The sequence below is a fragment of the Limanda limanda genome, chromosome 6 (assembly GCF_963576545.1).
Source record: "Limanda limanda chromosome 6, fLimLim1.1, whole genome shotgun sequence".
In the NCBI taxonomy this organism is placed as follows: domain Eukaryota; kingdom Metazoa; phylum Chordata; class Actinopteri; order Pleuronectiformes; family Pleuronectidae; genus Limanda; species Limanda limanda.
In genome coordinates, this window is record NC_083641.1 from 4,223,750 (window position 1) to 4,245,470 (window position 21,721).

At 39.6% G+C, this 21,721-nt stretch overlaps 1 protein-coding gene across 1 annotated transcript in view; it reads right to left on the reverse strand.

The window, feature by feature from the left end:
- Window positions 1–21,721, reverse strand: part of lsamp (limbic system associated membrane protein) — a 200,735-nt gene that overhangs the window by 56,448 nt on the left and 122,566 nt on the right. Inside the window, exons 2-3 of the mRNA XM_061073695.1 lie at window positions 16,578–16,722; window positions 12,461–12,548 (exon numbers count right to left, since the gene is read on the reverse strand). Of these exons, the coding sequence (XP_060929678.1) occupies window positions 12,461–12,548; window positions 16,578–16,722 (233 nt within the window). The remainder of the gene's footprint in view (window positions 1–12,460; window positions 12,549–16,577; window positions 16,723–21,721) is intronic.

The window sequence follows — 21,721 nt, forward strand, 5'->3', positions numbered from 1 at the left end:
CTGAAAACCTAGTTATTCACACTGGCTTTTGTCTCACTGTTAATAATATAATGTTTGAATCAATTTGTTTTTCTTGTCTTTCTGTTTCTTTTTCTTTCTTTTTTTATAGCATACATTTATTGTGTAGCCCATTTATGTTGTGATTATGATTTAGTTTTTTTATTCACTTTGTCAATTTGTTCTGTGGAAGGTGCTTTATTAAATAAACATGTCTTACTGTCTCAGTTCAGATCAGTCCATGCATGCAGCACTCTGAGACTGAGTGCTTAGGTACTGGTGCTTTGAACTAACAGCTAACATTACTATGGCCGTATTCAGACAGGACCTACGGATAAAATGCTGAGAATTGCGTTCACACATGCACCTCCTGCGGAGAAAACATAGAGGAGCTGCGGAGTCCAGTGCATGTCTGAAAGCAGTTCATGCTAACATTCTAATAAATAATCCGTCCTTACACAATTTTAAGGCAGTCCATCTGCTGGTTGTTGAAATAATTGAGTCCAGATCAAAGAGGAATTGTGACCGACAGACCAACAAGCCAACATGGCCATCCCACGAGCTAGGCTGCTGGCATGGCTAAAAGCATGGCTCCTGCTCCTATTCCAGGAAGGCCTGCACTTCTTTTTTCAAACTGCTGACAGTTGAGAGAATTAGAAAAGGGAAGTAGTTTGAATCCACATGGGTTTTCGGAGCGCTGAGCCTGCTACAACTGAGCCATCAGGAAGCCTCTGAAATCAGATATCTCTCAGCGTGTGTCTGAAGTTCAGGCTTGTGCCACGGACACATGCTATGTGCGCACAAAACAAAGGCAATTGTTCCTCATGCTGCTTTCTCCACTTCAAGGAAATGAATTGATGTAACATTTGGAATCATTAACAGACCACAACATCCATATGCTGTTCTCACCAGTTCAAAATGAGCAATTTCTGCTAATATTTAGCATGTTCTTTTCACCACTGCTGACATGTGCCTGAGGAGCAACCCTCATGCCTCTGTGCTCTTATCCATCGTGTGGAGATAAAGTGGGATCAAGGCCTAGCAGTAGGAATGACCTGAACACCAAGGGGGCTGATTGACAGTTCCCACACACACACACACACACACACACACGCACACACACACACGCACACAGAAGGTAACGCTGAGCACTCATGGAAGAAAGGACGACAGTATACTATTAAGCCACAGCAGGATACAAATGTTAATAAGCGCACAGTTGCAATGAGTGACATTCTCAGAGGGCAATCACAAGCAGTTATATTCATCTATACATAACCACACACATTTGCCACATGTTGTGTGTTGCACACCAGCCATACACTGACACAACCTCTGCACACACCTAACCTCATCTCTTCCCCTCTGAGAAAGCAGGTGAGGTCAGGTTTAACCGTGTCACTCAATCTCACTTCAAGAGACCATTCACAAGCTGGAGTGCCAAAGGGCTGTCCATCTATCTGACAGGCCCAGGTCACTTAGAGGATGGAAAAAGATGGAGGGAAAGGATACTGGCAGGTTCTATACAAGTAATGTGCATGCGTGTGGGGAGCGAAGGTGATGGAGAAAGAAATAGTACTCCTCTATATCAGAGATAGGTCCGGGGGAGATGCTGGTCGGAACTGATGGCCACTGGCTCGCCTGGTTAGTCAGTGAAATATGGCTGTGGTGGCTCACCTGCATCCCCTGCAAATACCCCTGCTGTCATGGGTGCCCATGGGATGGCCCCATTTAAATGCATGAGAGCACCTACTGCAGACAGCATAAAGAAGATTAAAGGAGGCTGCAGTTTTTATTTTTTCATAGAGATTCAGTCTAAGCAACATAAGCTCAGTAGCCCAGGGAGAAAAAGGGAATGGTAAATTGTTGCTTTCATTAAAACTTCAAGGAGTCAGTTTCATTATGAAGGTTCAAAGGCAGTGGGAAATGTGTGTGGCTGTTTTCTCCCACCCTCTTTCCCTCCATCTCTTATTCCTCTACTTCGTCCAACAAGGTAGCTATATGGAATAATGGGCAATGTGATGTCTTCATGCAATCTTGTGCCTGGAGGACTATTGTATATGAATGCGTGTCTTGTTGCCTATGTACCATCATGCTCATGGCAGGTATGTCGGTGCATGGTGCGGCTGACTGCAGGCCCTCTCACAAGCCAGTGCTTCTGTGGGCTTTTCAAGTGCTCCAAACTTTGATTTCCTCTTGATAATGTTTCCAGGCTAAAAGCAAAACACCATCAGTGCTTTCAGAGATGGTCAATCAAGTGTGCAAGATAGCATTAAAAGCTGTACCGATCAATATCTTTATTTTTTAACTATAGATCAAATTACAGTGCATAAAGGAGAGGAGTTGCTCTTGGGGACAAACCTGCAGAGAAATATCCCTCAACTTAAACACAGTTTTTAAGTCTTCAGCCTCATTCTTCTGGTTTTAAGGAATGTAACTGTTATGATTAAGTCTCACTTTTCTCACAGTTCTTTCATACACTGTAAAGTATTCACTGCCTTACCAGTGACACACATGGAACCAAGCTGATGAAGACATAGTAGTTCATTTTACAGAAAAGGAGCAAGAAACACGTCACAAAACTATATTTTGTTTATAACCTCCAGCAAAAAGTCAATGTTTTCAACTAGGTTTGCAAAAACTCCTGGAATGATTACCAGAGAACCTTGTGAAATGATGTCGTATGAGAATGAAATGTTGGAGTGGATCTGGATCAGGAGGCAGATCCAGGAATTATAATGATTTTTTTTTACATTTCTCAGGGAATTATGTGGAAATATATTTAGGGGGTTGGTATTGATGCATGTTTTCATACAGATCCAAATACAATCTGCATCTAGTGGATTTAAATGTGGTTTTGCAGTGGATTTTTTTCCAACTGCTGTATGGAAACAAATAGAAACCTTTAACTACCACCAATGTGTTTCTGAGAGACATAATGTGGCCGTAGCTATAAAGGTGGTTTTAACTTAAGGAGACTGTGGGGTTGATTTTACTTTCGTTATTTTAATGACTTGTTGCTACATAAATATATAATAAAATAGTAATAAACACAAATATCAACTTGAGTCTGTTTGGAATTTACCATTACAAATATATTAAACCAAGTGTTCCTAAATGTTTGTGACCCATCCCTCGAGCTAAAACTTCCCCCAAATGTATTTCCTTTAACACAACTATCCATTTACTAAGAACATTACCATGTTAACACAACCGTTAGATTCTGTTTACAAAACTGTTGCCTGCTGTTGCCTCAGTAGCTTGCAAAATGAACCAACCCACTTGCTAGGGTTGAGGCATATTCATCTTTATTTTCTTCATCTGATCTTTGACCATAGACCGACATACCTAGATGAGAAATATTGATAAACAACCTTAATTGAAGCATACCTCTGCATTATGTAGCAAATTGCAGTTTAGGTGACATCAGCCTGGGTGTATAGCACGCAATAAACACTCGGCCATTGGACAGAAACTATATTGTGTTCAAGGCTTGAAGTGCTGTGCTCCATGCACTGTTTGGCTGCTGGAATGTCCTTGACAAGCAATGGCTTTGCTTTCAGTGCGAAGCTGCTCACAGCAACTGTACGGAGCACAGGGAGGAAGACATTTTGTTGGTGTGTTTACTGTTTTCTTCTTCTGCGGAGACAAGCTTAATTGATCCCTGTTAACATTCAGGTTTCAGACAGACGAGGAGGGATCATCCAGCACACAGAGTGCAGTCTGAACTCTGTGGCTGGCGGCAATAGAAGCAGCCATGTGAATGTGGGTGTGATCGTGCTGTGCTGGGCTGCAGCAGTAGAGCCAGACACACTGCTGATTTCTAAAATTAATTGATAGCCATACCTAATTCACACTTACCCTGCACATCTCTTTCAATTTGTCTGCCTATGAGAGGTCTTTCAACCTCCTTTCTTAACAATGTAAGCCCATGTGTATTGTAAGAGCAAGACATTTGAACACCCCGGCAATATAACAAACGAGGGGTGGTCCACAACATTCACGTGTAATGACTATGCAGGTGAGGGGGGGCGGGGGGAGAAAAGAGGAAGGAGGATTTTAGATGAGGGGGGGGGGTAGTGGATGGAAGGCTTCTCGGGCACAGCTGAAAGGTTCTGATTGTCCCATGATAACCGTTGAAAGGTCACCCGTCACCGTTGTATGAACTGTAGGGGAGAAGATTACGTGCAAACACACAGACACACATATGTACGGCCACGCACACCTGCCCCCTCCCCCCCGCTAGGGTGATCTTTAGAGTCACGTGGCCGCCTTTAGAGACACCTGCGGATTAGCTGCTTAAATACCACCACACTGTGATACCAGGACGGAAGAAATTAAGGGACGGATAAGTGTGGAAGAGGAGGCATTTGCCGGTTGCTATCTTTTCATTTGAAATTCAGTCATGCCACGGAGGGATAAAGGTTGTATCCTGGGGCTGGGTTAGAGTGAGTGTTGAGATTAGAGCGCATACTGTTAAAAACAAGGAAAAGGCCACTTTCCAGATACAAAATAAAAGGTCGAAACAGCCAACATGCTGGAGGGGATAGTGTTTTAAAGTGGGAAAAAACAAACGTTTTCTATGAGTTCTCTGTTTACAGGAGGTGTAGACATAACTAGACTGTGTTTGTATTAGTCTGGTTTTGTTGCGTGACCAAAAATGAACAACTTCCCACTTTTGCATTAAATTCAGTCAATTTTCCATGCTACTCAGCAGGTTTCTGCACTACATTAAGACGAGTCACTTCCCAATGCCCACACCATATTGAAATGGGGTGAGAGCAACCATGGGAACAGCTGCTTACGTGATTATTTACTTTGGCTACTACTTTATAGTCACTCTGTTTCTGTGACATTTATGAATGGATAATGCCATCTGTCTTGGAGGGGAAGCTGCTCGCAACAAGGGTTTTGGTAATAACTTGTAGATTTAGGAGCTAATTCGGATTGTACAGCCACATTGGTTCTGCTCATGAGCCCAAGAAACATAAGACTTATGATGTTGTTTTGAAAATTATCCAGAATATACACTCCAGTGAACGTGGCTTTTGACTTTATATTATTTCCATTTAAACGCAAACAATGTGACAAGATGGTTTAAAGCGATATTTCATCTAAAAATGAAAATCCACCCATTACCTACCCACCACTCTGCAATTGGGGGATTGGGTGAAGTGTTTGAGTCCACAAAACACTTCTGGAGTCTCAGTTGTAAACCTTGGTAGAGCCGTATCCACTAGAATTGAAGTCAATGGTGAGTGCTTCTTCAGACGTAATAAAACAACAGAAAAACCATAACATGCCTCAATTCTGCTCCTGTGGTGTCATCTAAGTGTCCGGAGCACAGACATCCATATTCGACTCCAAACAAGGTCATTGACACCAAGTTTTTTGCAAAATGTATCTTTTTTTTTTACCTTAAAACAGCAATTTCATAATTAGTTTGATGCTTGATTCATTCCTACTCATCACCAATGTCTGTTGTTGCTCAATGTAACTTTGGTGAGCAAGTATCTCCTGTGAGAAGTGTGGAACTGATTAATAATCGCAGCTTAGTGTCAGAATCGGGCCCAGCAAGTTCAAGAGTAGTGAGTAGTGGTAAAGCGGAAGTGTAGACTTCGAAGTAGTTAAAATCCAGAGTTTATCTCCAACATTTATTGAGGAAACTGAAAATATCAAGAATTCTAAACATAGTTTGGTGTATTTAAGCTGCAGCTCTTGTTTCAGGAAGTTCAGGAATATCCACTGATCTGTTGTGTTCTTGTTCAGTGATTGGGACTAAACAGTCAGAGCTCCTCTCAACACATCCATGGACTTCGTTTTCAGAAAGCAATTTGATCATTCAGACATGGAGCTCAAACCAATTTATCACCATGTGTGGCTGCAGAGGGCGCTGCTGTTCAGTAAAAATGACAGGCTATAAGGTTACCTACAAAATCAATGCATTTTAAAGTTTTGCCTTAATTCAAAATTTGAGTATTAGATCAATGCTGATATGAATCAGCTGATCGAGCACTACATCACTGGAGTGAAAAATAAGTAGATAAAGAGACAACAATCAGCACACGTATACCTCACGTGCACAGGTTGGTAAACCTACAGAAAGACATGCATGCCTGCACACACACATTCATTTTATAATCACTAGCAACAGGACAATGCATGTAAAAATCCATCCAGCTGCTACTGTGCCCCAAATGCATGATTCAACAAAAATACTTTTAATTTACTTTTGGCTACATTGAAGCCAGTGATATGATGTCCTACACAATACAAGCTTACTCACTCACCGGATGCGCTTTACGATTACTTTAGTAACTGGTCTAATAGTCACATCAGATGAAGAGTGTATGTTGGTTACACTGGTGGGATTCAGAGTCCGTCAATATGTTATACTTCAGATCGTTGTCAGCATGCAGATCGTCAGCAACAGCGATATGATATTTAAAGTGATAACTTTAAGACTAAATGATGTCACCACAGGTAAAAAGTCAAGGAACCACCCAAAGTAATTTGGTTCATATTGTGGCAAACATGATTATATCAGCCAAATGTCAACAGAATCTATTCAGCAGTGGTTGAGATATCTCATAAATATAAAGAGGAAAAGTAATCCTCTTATCACCATGGATATCTGTACAAACATGCAGCAGTTGATGATATTTCCGTCTGTAGTCAAAGTGGTGGACTGAGTACTTCACAAACTGGCTCCACCATGTCTAGAATGCATTCCCAATGTAGGCGTCCAGTGTACTGATCAGTTCACATCTGGAATTGGAATGCATCTCCTCATGTGTCTCCAGTGAGCACTTATCATTTCTTGATGCATCTGTATTACATCCACTGACTGCTAATCTGAAACGAGAAGATGTAACTTTATCGATCCCCCGAGGGGGGAATTCAATATGCAGCAAAAACTGTAATATGTAATAATTAGAGGGATAATTTAACACAATCTTACATATTTAATAGTTTATTTGTACAGTGATCGACTTAAAATTGCAGATTCTTACATGATTTATTCTGTTTGAATACCCATTTATTACCTCGACCAGGGAGTTTATATTATCGGCAGTTTCTTGGTTTGTCTGGAAGTTAGAAGGATAATGCAATAAATACTGGAGCAATTACCATGACACTTTGTGGAATGGATGTGTTATGGGTCAGGGATGCCGTTGAATTTCGGTGCAAATCCAAATCAGCTGGAAGATCCACGATTTTCTTTTACATGCTTCAACTTAGTGAGGGTGTTTTTCTATATATGAACTTATTTCTCAGGGAATAATTCACGGATCATGGTGTGAGAAAAATATGGCATATTAAGAAGACTTATGAGAGTTTGAAATAGGCCTTGGTGGAGGTATGTGCTCCTCTGATTGCCATTCTAAATGTTTCCTATTTCCCCATGTCACTCTTTTGCTCCCATCTTGGCTTGGCTCACAGGGTACTGTTGAATGTAAGTTGTTTAAATACACTTAACTATTGCTAATGTGCTCTTTAACTGTTCTGACAGAATAATGCTTAAAAATAAACAGTAAGGGGAAAAATCCATCAGTTTAGATCAAGAGGAGTAAAGCTTATGCATATGACAATATAAAGGAATATGCCATTTAATGTTTATTATGTCTTTTATATTTCTTATGCATTTGGAGACATCCTTCCTTTAGGAGTGTATCATAAATAGCAGCCAAGTCGTTTATATGAGCTACAGACAGGATTAAAGACCAAGGATATCAGCAAGAAAGTACAGACTGTTCCCTCTGCATTCACTGTCTGCAAAGTATACTTTCTCCTAGTTAATCAAAAGCTGGAATAGTTAACTAGAATTTTGAGCAAACTCAGAATGCAGCGCAGTAAGTTTCAATGGGCTGATGTTAGTTTCAAGTGCATAAAGTGTATTCGATTGTAATACGTCTCTGAAGGCTTTAGGACAAGTGAAATGGAGAGTATTACTGAGTCAGAGAAAAACATAGCAAGATAAAATGAAAAAATGTCCAGACCTCACTTAAAGCAGTATTCAAACAAACAACATCCAATCCAAATAACACAAAAAAACATGAGAGCACAGTACAAAAAAGCTGTATGGCATCGTAATGCATGCACATTCAAACTCATTATTACATTCCCACATCTAAATAGACTTGGCAGACATCAAATTCCAAACTTCAAATCATCACGCCGATGTCCTGCTTTCCCATCGGCAAAACTTCTACGTTTCATAAAACTCAAATTGGATCTGGGTGGAAAGCCTGTCATTATATGGGGATTCTTGTCATGTGTGGTGACCCTGCTGCTTGGTACCATTCGTCTGGGCCTTGCGACTCCGCCAGTTTCTCATCCAGCGCAAATTTACTTTGTCTGATCATTTGTTTTCCAATTACTTCCCTGTCCCTGCTAGCAGAAAATTGTCAGCTTTGGTTATGTGAACCCGCTCTTGGGTCCGTAACCAGGGGCAATGTTTGATGCTTAGAACATTTTCGTAGCCATTAAAAGATGAAGGCTGGGTGAATTATTATCCCACAGAGTTGATTGGGTTTTGCAGGGGTTAGTCTAGCTTGCTGCGTGTGAGGGTATAGAGCAGCCACTCAAAAAGACACATTGATCCTCCCTTATTGAACGACTACAGAACAAGCAGATTAGAAAAATAAGTGTATGAAACTGTACATAAGCAGAAGTTATAATGATTGCACTCATGCTCTTGTTATTTATCCAGTGTTGAACATTCCCTGGTTTTCTCCATCTTTGTCCAATATTTGACCACTTGAACAGTGAATAAAAGCGTCACAGTATTTGCTCATAATAACACATTCACTGTAATTGCCAGAAACCTGCGCCTTCAGCACTGCACCGCAATTTAGATGAAAGATGCTGAACCGAACCTCAAGGAGGAGATTACACCCACGTAGCAGGGGAAATACAACAGATGAGCATAACAATGGAAGACAAAAATTGAATGGGACTTTGAGAGGCACAGCAGAGGGCAAAATAACAGGGAGAGAAAGCAACAGAATCAATGTTTGGCTATAACTGTCGCATTAGCTGTGATAAATGAGGCCGCCGACGGAAACTCTGAAAGTCGACGTGGGGACATTCCAATGATCAACTGCTGAATAATCGGACACAATGGATTCTGGGAACGAGAGGCAATACGCTGCCACGGATCCCAGAAGAGGGGCATCAATTCATATATTGACCTTTAAAAATGCTATTAATGGATGATATCTTCAGTTCATAGCTGTATGACAAGTTCTCTAGTATAGGCTATTGTGTGTGCAGTGAAATTACACTGTGCAGCACTTCCTCTACTGACAGCCTGTAGCATTTATCTGGGGGTCAGGTTTCACACTCAGTTTAAGTTTCAAATGGAGAAGAAAACATCCTCTGAGTGATGAAACAGTCCTATATAGTGAAATGTACATACATACACGGCTCTGTGTGACGTGCATTAGTGGGTCCGGGTACCTGACAGATGACGTGTATATTCGCAGTAACACAGCAAAGTGAGAAGATAAAAATATGAGTGTTAATGAGGCTGCTTATTGCAGGATTACGTGTTTGCCATTTTTCTCTTTGTCTTGTATGTGAACAGATAGGAGGACTCAAAATTCTCCTGTCAGCACCTTACATTTTACAAATCAACTTATATCTTGTTTAATCTTTACAATCCACAATGTAAAAACACTATTCTAAGCAGTACAAATATTTTAATCATAATTTTAAGCAGGAAAGTGAATAAACAAGCTTAAATGATTGTAAAATGTTGAGATGGTTGATTTTACCCACATGAGGGTCCCTCAGCTACTTACATGAATTTGAAATAATTAGTTAATTAATAAAAAAAATGACTCACAGAAGATAATTTGGCTACATTTATAGTTGATTTTTTTATTGAGTCACCTATTTAAGCAAAACTGTCAAAGATTTGCTGCCAGCAGCTTCTCTAATGTGAACCTGTGTTTTTTTCTGTTGTACATGGTCTTAAACTCAGGTTTTTTTTCACCATATTCTTAACTCAACACACTGAAAAACCTGTTGAATTAAAAAAAAGGCAGATCGAAAATATATAAAATAAACCATTGCAGGCTGCAGCCTTTTAATTCTTGTATTTGTGAGATAAAACTACTTTCAGATTTTTAGAGTCAATTACTTGACACGTATAATGAATGCATGCAAATGGCTGTAAACATATTAAGACGAATGAATTCAATGCAAAGTAAGACAACAACAATTTGATTTATAGATCAACCCTATGATGGAAGATGACCTGCCTTGGGTGTTGGTACTGCACTCACACAAATGTCTCGAATGTGAGTGATTATTCAAACTATGAAGAACTAAAGAAATGTAAGAAACTGTTGCCCACTTCGCAGGGATGCTGATGCACTCTTAATTGAGGCACTCAAGTACGTTAAGATGTATTTATCTGAATAGAGCCTTTAAAAAAGACCATTCAAAGTGCTTTATATAAGACATAAAAAGGCAAAGCAGGCAACATATAAAAGATACATAGGGCAATCTAAAAGACGCATCTAAACAGGATTTTAAAATAATGCAGTAAAACAGACCATAAAAATACAAATTGAATAACTTGAGCAGTGGCATCTAACAATTGTTTGTGCCTTGATTTAAAATAACCAAGAGCTGTTTTCTATGTGTTTTATTCAGAGTTGTGCTGCGTACATTTTTTTTAGTTTTAAGTCCAGGGACAATAAGCAGACCTGTCCAGGACAGCCCTAGAGGACTGGGGCTGTCACGACAAGCAAGGACAGCAGTGCTCGACCAATTAAAGCTAGAAGTAGATATCGATTAGAACGATACCCAAGTGGAAGATTATATCTCTGAAAAATGTTCTGTCCCTTAAGGGGTATGATATGACCTGTAAGCTATTACTCTGTGCCCTAATAGTGACTGCATCTCTCATCTGAGATTGTTGTGGGCGTGTCCACTAGGCGACGGTAAGAGTGGTGTTTTTGAGATGTTTGTGTATTGTGGAAATCCTGACATCTTTAACATGTGACTGGTCATAGCCCTGCCGGAGACAAGTGTGCTCCCACACTTACACTGTTCTTACATCAGATATAATGCAATATTATACACATGTGGAAACTGAAGGTACTTGCACATTAGGCATCGCATGGCCAGTGTTTTCTTACACACAGCATCAAGAGGCAGCAGTAAGAAGTAAATGTGTTCCCTGCTCTGTACAATTAACTTGCTCGTTCACAGAGAACCAAGTTCTCCAAGATCTACAGTAAGTTTATGACAGAATATTGAGGCAGGAAAATACAGTAGTCTCTCTGAATGCAAGAGAGATTTGCTCCTGCTGTTGTGAAAAGGTACGTTGCACTCTAGTCCATTTAGAGATCATCCTTTGTGTGCCGCAGCTCATAACAGAGCAGCACCAGTCCCGAAATGATCTGAACCACTCTCTGCTCTGTTAACCAACAGAAATCAATATTCAGACATGCAGAAAACCTCTGGAACCATCCAGGATGTGTGTCACTCTGCTGGTCTTGTGAAAAGCTGAGTGACAGCGTAGTGAACATTATCGACTTATTAAATAGACATGTTGTCGAGCCTGCTGAAGACATGAGCACGGACACATTTTTGTAGAACTTGCTTATTTTGTCACTTTCTTGGCGATTGGTGTTATATTTGAATTGATCTCCTCTGGCACTAAAATAATTAGTCCTACTTTACCTTTTGGCACATCCTTAAGATATTTTGTGGTAAGTAAGTGCTAATAAAAAATGAAAAAAAAACAACATACTTAATAAACTAGCTGTGTAATAAGCAGTCTGCGAACGATGGTCAGCACATTTCACTTCCCCCTGTACCCGCATGCAGAGTTAGGACGGCTGAAAGGTAAACCCGACTCACCTGATTGTCAGCCGACTCAGGTACAGCAGTTTGATGATATTATATCATTGCTTTGTCTTTCATCTCAGGAGCTACAACCTTACAACCCAGAAGATAACCTTTGAAAGGCCTTCAGAGAGAAAGAAACCTCCACCCTGCAGGCTTTGGATCAAATCCTGCAGCAGCTCCTCTCCCTCGCTCTCCCGGTGATTATCTTTCCCTCTCAACTCTCCTGCTTTCTCCATGCAATAACTTTCTATTCTTTGAAATGTTAAATTGCTGCTGAAGGCTTTTCAAGTACCCTTAAGATTAATTTGAACTTGAACAAGAAGTTGTTATGCTAGGGGAGATTGTGACATATAGTTGTTGTTGTTTTTTTGACAACATGTCCATTTACAGTAAATGTCATGGAAGAATTCTTGAATGTGCCCAACGTTTTCACATTCATGTCTGCAGCCAGTGTGCAGTGATGTTTCTCAATGCAGAGGTTTTTGAAACATAATGTGGTTTATTCACCCAGTTTCCATGTAATTTCCTTCCACTTGGCTTTGGAAAGTGATGTATTATATTTTCTTTCGACTGCTTTTGCGTGGATGAGACTTACCTTGAACGATGAGGTAGACCTGTGAAGTCTTGGGCTGCTGCTTGGTCTGTATGGAGCAGGTGTATGAGCCCTCATCGTAGACGTCAACCTGCAAATAACACAGAAATTAGTTTGACATTAGTTAGAATGTAAATTTATGTTGGTAAAAAAACACTGATAGAGCTACATGTTTGTCTTCAATTTAATTTTGTCACCTCAAGAATATGAATTTGCTATTTCATGAATACATTTGGGATATTATGTCATAATTGGGAACAAAGTCAAAATAATCAAAAAATCAACTTGTCATGAGGAACTTGTCATGAGGAAAAAGGAAAAAGGAAAAAGTAATTACTACAATTTCTAAAAAAGTTCAAGAAAAACCTGTGTTGCTCCACTCCTGGATCCGAAATATTCTACCGGTTTTATTGTTTCTTGAGAAACTATGAAACCTCTTTTATATCACACACAGGCAACAAACGATAACCTCACAATCGATCACGACCAAACATTTCCTCCTCTAAAATAGACAATTTCCTCCAAGTCTGTGTGGTTCCTTCTTCGGAATAGACAGTTTATTGCACAGTCTTTTCAAAGTGCTGATACTCATGATAATGTGGTGCTTATGAGCCACATTCAGGATTTTATTACTTGTGAAACATTAATCGAATTAATACCTTGTTTTAATGTAAGCGACAGATTTATCCTCTGATACCCCCCGCCCCCCCATAAAATGACACATCGCTAAAAACTATAACTTTAGTCTTGCTATATTGAGATTTTATCCTAGTTGTAATATGACTGAATTCTCATAAAATGTTGAATTATTCACATTTATCTGAGAGTGGCCGTACTAAGAAATTACCAAAATCTGCTTTATCAGCACCAAAACCACAAAAAACATGCTAGTGTAATGTATTTGTGATTGAAGGATGCGACTCAGTGGGTTTACCTAAACTGGAACTTCTCACTATTCTGACCAAAGTGATTTTATTGTCCTAAATTCGAATTATGCTTCTGTGCAGAAAACACATGAATGTACTTTACAGAGGTTGGCAGACACACACACACACACACACACACACATACACACACACACACACACACGTGTATCAGCAAAATTGGTTTATCTAATCTCTGGTTGGGGAGATTCTCTTCTTTTCTTTCACAGATGGGGTGAACATTTCAGGTGGTAATGGTTCAGGCTTACTTGTCGTCTCTAAACTCTCTAAAAGCAGAGTGGGATCCAGAGCTTGCAGCTGTCAAGCTCCTCTCCTGTGGAATCATCTCCTACTCTCAGGTCGGGAGGCAGAAACCATCTGTACATTTAAGAGTAGCTTAACACCTTCCTTTATGATAAAGCTTATAGTTGGAGCTGATCCAGGCTTTTCTTGGACCTGCTCTTAGTTATGCTGCTATATTGGAGGGTAAGGGTTATACCGTGTGGTGGCTGCTGATTGTGGACTATAATTACGACGAGACTGCTCGATATACAATATGTCTACTCAGATACAGATACCATTGCTGACAATAATCCATCTATTCAATTACCTTCCATTATGCTAAAAATTGTTTCTTCTAATCAATGGTGTAAATACTCTTATTTTTCTGATGTTCTTCCTTACACTAGGCATATATTGCACCTCTGTCCGTCCTGGGAGAGGGATCCTTCACATGTGGCTCTCTCTGAGGTTGTTTTTTAGCAGTTTTTCCTGTTGAGGGTTAAGGTCAGAGGATGTCACACCTTGTTAAAGCCCTATGAGACAAATTGTGATTTGTGAATATAGGCTATACAAATACAAATTTGACTGATAGCACTTCCATAGCTGATCTTCTAACAGAAGATAGGAAATGGATTTGTCTTTGATATTGTTGCCTATCTTGTCCTTGTCCTGTGTCCATGTTTATGAAACTAGATGGATGTGGTGGTTTGTTTTAATCGTCACAGGGTTCAATTGTTTTCCATTTTTCTGATTGGTTCTATTTTTTCTTGAAATAGTGCTTTGCCAAACGCGATAATGCTTCCTACACGTGTGAATGAGTACCTGTGTACATGTGTTGTGTGTGCACCCTGGAGAAGGAATAATTACAGCTTAAGCCTAACTACTTTGTCTCTGGCGTCAAAGTTCTGCAAATTTCAACACCTCCTACACTACAGATAGAAAAAACTTGAAATGTAATCCATGCAGCTATATATTCCCTAAAAATACAACATAGAAAATGAATTTGTGGTATATTAAACTTTTTTTAATTGGTGATGATATATAATCCTTTTATGCTTAATTTTTTTTCCCTTTGTGAATCAGTTCACACTCTTAACAGCAATTTGTTCCTCATTTGGACTATGCTTCACTGTTTTCCACACAGTGTGGATACATCTGGGACAATTAAGAAGACAAAAACATGGAGTTTGTTCCCTGGTACTTACCAGAAAAGCATAACTTTGCTGTTTGCTACTATTTATACTATACATCTTACTTTGCAGCTGTGGTTTAAACTTGAAAGTGTTTACATTTGTAATTGTATAAACTGCACCAATATTCATATTAGGCCTGTATTCATTTTTTTGTTTGCTTTCTATGCCTCGCAGTAGAAAGCTCGTTGTTTTATGCTGCTACCAAACAGTCTATCCAGACTCATATGAGACATTAGTGAACACTTTGAAGATTTTTTAATAACAGTGTATTAAGATTATTTTTGTCATAATTAGTGTGTGGATTTTTGAGTTAAGGGCAAAGACATATGTTGTGAGGTCACAATGTCAAAATCTATCCAATTTCTCCTCGAGTCCAAATGAACAGGACTTAATGAAAATCCCCCCCCCCGGTAGTTTCTGAGCTATTGCGCTCACAATTACATAAAAGGTATTAAGAGGTATTGTCTGGGTATTTGTGACATGTATATTTTAATTCCTTTGCTCTATGTTTTATGCAGAAGTTCTACCATTGGGATAAGACTTTGGTGTCTCCATTCTTAGGAAGATAATATCAATCTTGACATGACTTCTAGTAACCCAGACTTGTTATCTGCCATTTGGTTTAACACTGAGATGCTTGTAGATTTAATTGTTTGTGTGCATGCAATAATCCTCTCTGTCGATAAAGGCATTTTGGACTAAACTCATATATTCAATTTAGGGCAACTGAGGCTCATCGACTCAATGATTTTATTCTCCACTGTGAACAGAAGTTTGAAATTCAGCAATCTTGAACTTTTCATTTATGGTCAAAAATGCTTTTCGTGGTCACAGTGACCTTTGACATCCAAATTCTAATTAGCTAATTTGTGAGTCCAATTGAACATTTGTGGCAACGTTGAGGCAATTCCTTTGATATATTTCAGATAGATTGTGTTCATTAGGCAGAGCTGTGTTTAGTGAGGTCAGGATGATGTTGACCATTGACCACCATAATCTAGTCAGTTTATCTTTGAGTCCAAATGAACGTTTCTACCTAATTTAAAAAAACTAAAATCCCTGAAGGCTTTACAGAAATATTGGAAGAAGCCATGTGGTCTTATATCAGAAGATATTATCTGCCCATGTGAAAAGATTGCAGTTGACCTACACAAATCGTCTACACATTTCAGGATCATTGATTTACTGCATCCGTTTTGGTGTGATTCAAATTTAAGGAATACGTTGACATTTCTTGCTGAAAGTTAAATGCTTAGATCGATACCAATCTTGAATTCTGTCCATTAAATATGAACGTCTTAGCTGCTTACAGATGCTTCTAGTCTTTGTGTCACATTTATCTTAGCACCCTGGTTCCAGCTTCATATTACATGGGTACACAATCATGTTTCTCAAAATGTCACTTTATGCTTGCACAGATTTTTATATTAAAACATCAATGTCTTGAGAGCACAGAGTAGATGTTAAAGCAAAACTTGAGAATGAAGCCCAGCTAAAGGGCCTTCGATAAAATCTGCTCATAAATAAATGAATTAATGAATGGATAAATTTAAGCAGCATATCTCCTGCTCTTTAAAAGGAATACATTTGGATCAAATTGCGCAGTTTAAGGTCATGTGTCAATATTGCTGAATAGGATTCTTGAAAGTTAAAAACATATTTTTAACCCTTTTGTAAGTGGAACAGCCCAGTTTAGTCTTTACCCACTGTGGTCCACATTACCTTCTGTATGCGCAGGCTGTACTCCAGCTGTCCTTTAGTGACCAGATCCACTCTGGGGTCCAAGGACCATTTGTCCTGGCCGGCAAAGATGATGTTGGATCGATTGAGCCAGGCCACCTTGGACACTTTGTCATCAACGTAACACCTGTGGGGACAACAAGAATGATTGAGGTTAGGAGAAGGAAACAAAGAAATATATAACTTGTTTTCTCATTATGGGGGGTGCGGAGTTAAAAGGTGCGCAAGGGACTTTGCACTTCTTTCATTTCATGATGTGGTATTTTATAAGAAGAAAGTGGAGTTTTGTCGACAGTAGCAGGACTGATGCAGCGACACAGAGTATTCAGGCTGTGGGAAAGTCTTACTTTTTTACTATCCGACACTGACAACGTGACCCGGGTCTCATGCGTATGAGCCGTGCTGCTCTACAAGAGTCAGCTTGCCCATTTTCTCCACGTATAATAAGGTTATTATTGTTATTCCAGGACTGGACGACTTCATACCGAAGAGTTTTGGTATTTAGTTGAGTACATAGGCTACTTTGGTTTGAGGGGGTCATGCCAGAAACCTCATGTCGAACCCAGCAGACCAGTCACGCTCTGCACACGCTGCCATGAGGTCCAGTCATTAAAACGTTGTTTTTAGTAAGGGTTGTGTTAATACACAATCGTATCTTGATACAATGGACCAAGTATATTGCAACACAAGCTAGTGTTATATATGATACTGCTGACCAACAACTTCAAAGTTAGTCAACTTAATAAGACAATTCAGCATTCCACGTAGCCTGAGGTTTCAAAAGAAAAGTGGAGGAAAATCGTTCCCTCTTGCATTCTTAACTCCTCCCTCTCAAGCTGCTCTGCTGTTGTTCTGCTATTGTACTTTTACCCTCCCTCTCTTATTCTCCTTTGAATCTGCCTTCCTTCCTGTCTCCGTTAAACGCAACCGCTTTAACCGTGCGCTTATTCCTATGAAGGAGAAAGGACACCGGTATCCTCTTGTTTACGTCTTGTTGAGCGCTGTCAGAGCATTAAGCCAAGTAAGCTCGAGCGAAGACATCTTGCGCAGGAGGGAAGAGAGCGGAGCGTCTGCCTAATGAATAAATGTAAATGTGAAAAGACGTCAGAATCAATGAGAATGGATATCAGCTGTAATGCAAGCCGACAGTGGCTGTGCCTCACATGCAAATCCTGGCGACTCCCCAAGCCCTGGCTGTGCACGCTGCTTTGCAGTGTGTTGGGCTACAAGGGAGTAGATTACAAGGCAGTGTGGTGAGTCTGTCTCTGGCAGGTGACCCTGGGTGATGCACAAAAGTGTTGGTGCCGTCACCCCGGCCTTTTACCCAGTGGAAGCTGGATGTCAGATTTGTTGAGGGCTTGTCCTCACAGCTTGAATCCTTGTTGATTTCCCTTCCCTTTGTGTGGAGCCCAGAGCAACTACTGTTTTTATTGACTCTATCTCTCTCTCTCTTCCAATTCATAAATGGGATCCAAAAGCATCCTACAAACTATAAACATCCATACAAACTATATTCATCCTGCAAAAATGTTCAGAGGAAATATCTGGACAACCAGAATGTAGTCTGACACAAATAATTCCAATTCATTCATCTCATGCCTGACCTCTCCTAATCACTCAAGAATGCTGGCCCCCTGTGGTGCACGGTTCATGCAAGTTATATATTCAAACCTTCAGAACTTTATTTTTATATTCAAGACAAGATCTCAGAGCTTTCAGAGCTACAAAAACATCAGTTTGAGTTCAGTGGAAATGTGTATAAATGTCCACAAAACACACTTAAACATGAAATATCCCTTTGATCAAATGTTTGTTTTTCAGAGTTGTTTAGGTTTCCTCAGCAAAAACAAAAATCTTTTATAGATGATATTGCACAACATGAGGCATATAGACACAGTGACAGGTTTCACGGGTTTCAGTGAGGTAATAAACTGGCTGACTAAATGGATGCAGCTTGTTTTTTCACTGAGCTTTCTTGCTTTTGTAACTTATCACCCATCGTCTCCTACCTTTTTGAAGTGACCAAGAAGAGGGGGGGGGAAAAAGCAGGACAGTTGAAGATGGAAATATGATTGAAATATAGAAATGTAATAGTTATGCACCTTATAACTGATTTGTCATCACTAACTTGTGGTATTCGCGTAGATCTCATACTTGGCCACCATGTCAGGTCCTGTTACTGATCTCAGGGACATAATCCTAAACATTGACGACAGAAAGGTGCCTCTCAAAGTGCTACTTTCTGCTATGAAGAGGGCAAGTGCTGATTTTTTATTTGGAAATGTGGAAAAGAAAATGTTTAAGATTTTAAACTCATCAGTGGTCAACCTGTGTAAAATGTGAGGTACTTAAAAGCAGCCATTGGCAGAATTCACCACTGAAACATTTGGAGAATGCAAACTCCCAATAGGGAAATAGGAAAAGTAGGTTTAACAAACTCTGAGTTTAAAAACCTTTACACACGGCAGTGACATATATTTATAACCTGTATACGGAGATATGCAAACTTTTACATCAGCGACGGGACTTTTAATTTGTCAGACCAAGGTCAAATTTTCCATAATTTCCCTTCCTGGCATGTAGACATGTTACCAATCAGAATGCATACTGTTGACAATGTCACATTTTGAAGCAGTAGTAGTAGAAGAAAATATAAAGTTAAACCACATCAGTTTATTTTTAATAATTATCATATCGGTATTGGACCTTGACCCTAAATTCTGATTTGACCCAGTACATTTTAGGCTCCAGAACAGCTGATCAGTTAGTTTAATCAACCCTTAAGATATTGCCTAATTGCTTACATGGTGGTAAATTAATAAAAGTCTACCAGCAATGGAGCCCAGGATTCATTATGGCAATGGGTAAATAAAGAGCAGTCTACATTCGATCCAGTGGAGCTCTTTAAAAAGCACAGAGGCAGCAGTGAAATATTGAAAATGTAGGTGTGCTAGACAGGCTGAAACAGAGGTGTTACCTCATTATGACAAGTCACACCAGCAAGAATATTATTCTCACAGATTATTTTCTAATTAAGTGGAATTAAATGTTTCAGAACAAAGGAACTGCCTGACTACATGACAAGTTGTCTAAATGTCCACAGTCTCAGTGTGATGCTGACAGGCAGTGAAAAGATTCTATTCTTTGGGCTGAAGCCACGAGGCTTAGGTAATATCTGAATGTGAGAGCGATTCCTGCCTCAGATGAATCATTGATCATAAAACAGGTAACGTTGGTAAAGATAAGTCATCGCACTTTCAGAAATGGAAATTCCAAAGTTTGCCTCATCTCAGGCTTAACAAACTGATGTTTCACTAACTCTGCCTTCAGGGCTCAGGTTATGGAGATTAAATAAGAACTTGAAAATTACATTTTCCACAGGTGGTAATTGAAAGAGAGTGTATTTTGCATTAATACCTCGCCTACACAAATTTTCCATTGTATATTAATAATTTCTCAAATATAAAATATGACTGTGCAGACCAAAGCAATGATAGTATTACCATCGCACTGTGCCTAGGTACAGTGCCACCTGTAAGCTAGTAAGAAGGAAATGTGCTGTCATGTATTTAATCAGCTCTCTCGCCTCCTGGTAATGCTGCTTTAAACTCATCCTAGACAACAAGAGTCTCTGATAGACGGGTATCTCATATGAGCCACTTGGGAAGAGGTGTTTAAGAATATTGTGTCATTTAAAACACATCTTAGATACTGTTGACGTACATCTCATGCAGCCTTGTTATTGCCACCTCTACAATGTTTGCCTGGCTTCAGTCTAAACAGCACTGTGCTCTCATGGTCCAAGCAAGTTCTAAAATGCAGATGCTTGTCTGAATATATTAGCTAGGAGGCGCTATAGCATGAATCAGGTTTGTATTTACCTCCACATGCAACAAATTACAATGTGAATGTGTTGCAGTTTTAATGCTTTATCTTGTTCAATATCTTAATGTAGTGTGTTGACATGCAACCATTTTCTGATTAATGCTAAATACAAAGGTACAGCTCAGGCTCCTGCGCTTGTTATTAGTGTTGCAGGATCCAGACTATTTGAAAAAGCGAAGTTTCGACTTGGTGGTAGTGCAAGATGGAAAGTTAAGGCTTCAACAAAGTTTTACGGGTTATCCCGAGGTGTGAATGTCTGTAAAAAAAATATTTGGCAATCTATAGTATCATGTACATATTCATTGAATTAGTGAAAACTTTGACCATCAGGCGACATCAGGAGACAAGTCACCCAAAGAGGATCAGCAATGCAATTGTGAACAGAATGAATGTCTGTGCCAAATGTCATGCCAATCAATTCAATGGAAGTTAATATATTATGGCCTCGACCAAAATTGAGGACCCACCGACTCACCAATGACATTGCCAAATAGAACCATTAAAAAAATAATTAATGACCCAACACCAGTGACATTTGTTCTACTGTGAGATTTTGAAATGTGTTGAGCTTCTGAACAAAAAGTTCTAACATAAAAATAAATTCTGGAACGGTCCACCTACAAAAAATGTTCTGCCAGAAAAACTTTGAAAGTAATTCCAAAGCAGCCTTTCAAGTTTTCCCACAGTCTTGAGGCAGCTGCCAAGCCAAGATCTTGAGGCAAATGTCAACTTGCAGGTCACAAAGGAAGAGTCAAATATAGTGAAATAAAAGAAGAAATATTTGTTTCCTCCCAATTCGTTAATATCTGTCAAAGTGAGATGAGTTGTTTTATCTGTGAATTATCCCATACTGTGAGTTTGGAATATCCAAAGCATCACGTTTTCGAGCATCTTGGATGAATACAGTTAAGTTGTACTATAAATCATTCAAATGTTCCTAATTGTAGAACCTGGTCTCAGTTAGTGGTCACCATATGCTGCTCCATATGGGTCAAAGCAAATACATAAATAAGAACAAAATACTTGGTGCTGTACATGCAATCACACTCTGAGCCTTATTCAGCTGCTCCGAATGTTCTCATCTTCCCCCGCCTGATCTCTTCTCCTCTCATCTCCTCACACCTTTGCCTTGCACCTCCTCCACACCTCCTCCTTTCTCTAGCCCTTCTATCACCTCATATCCCTTTCACCCCATTCCTCCTCATTCTACTATGTTGGTCTGTTCTCCTCTTTCATCTCTT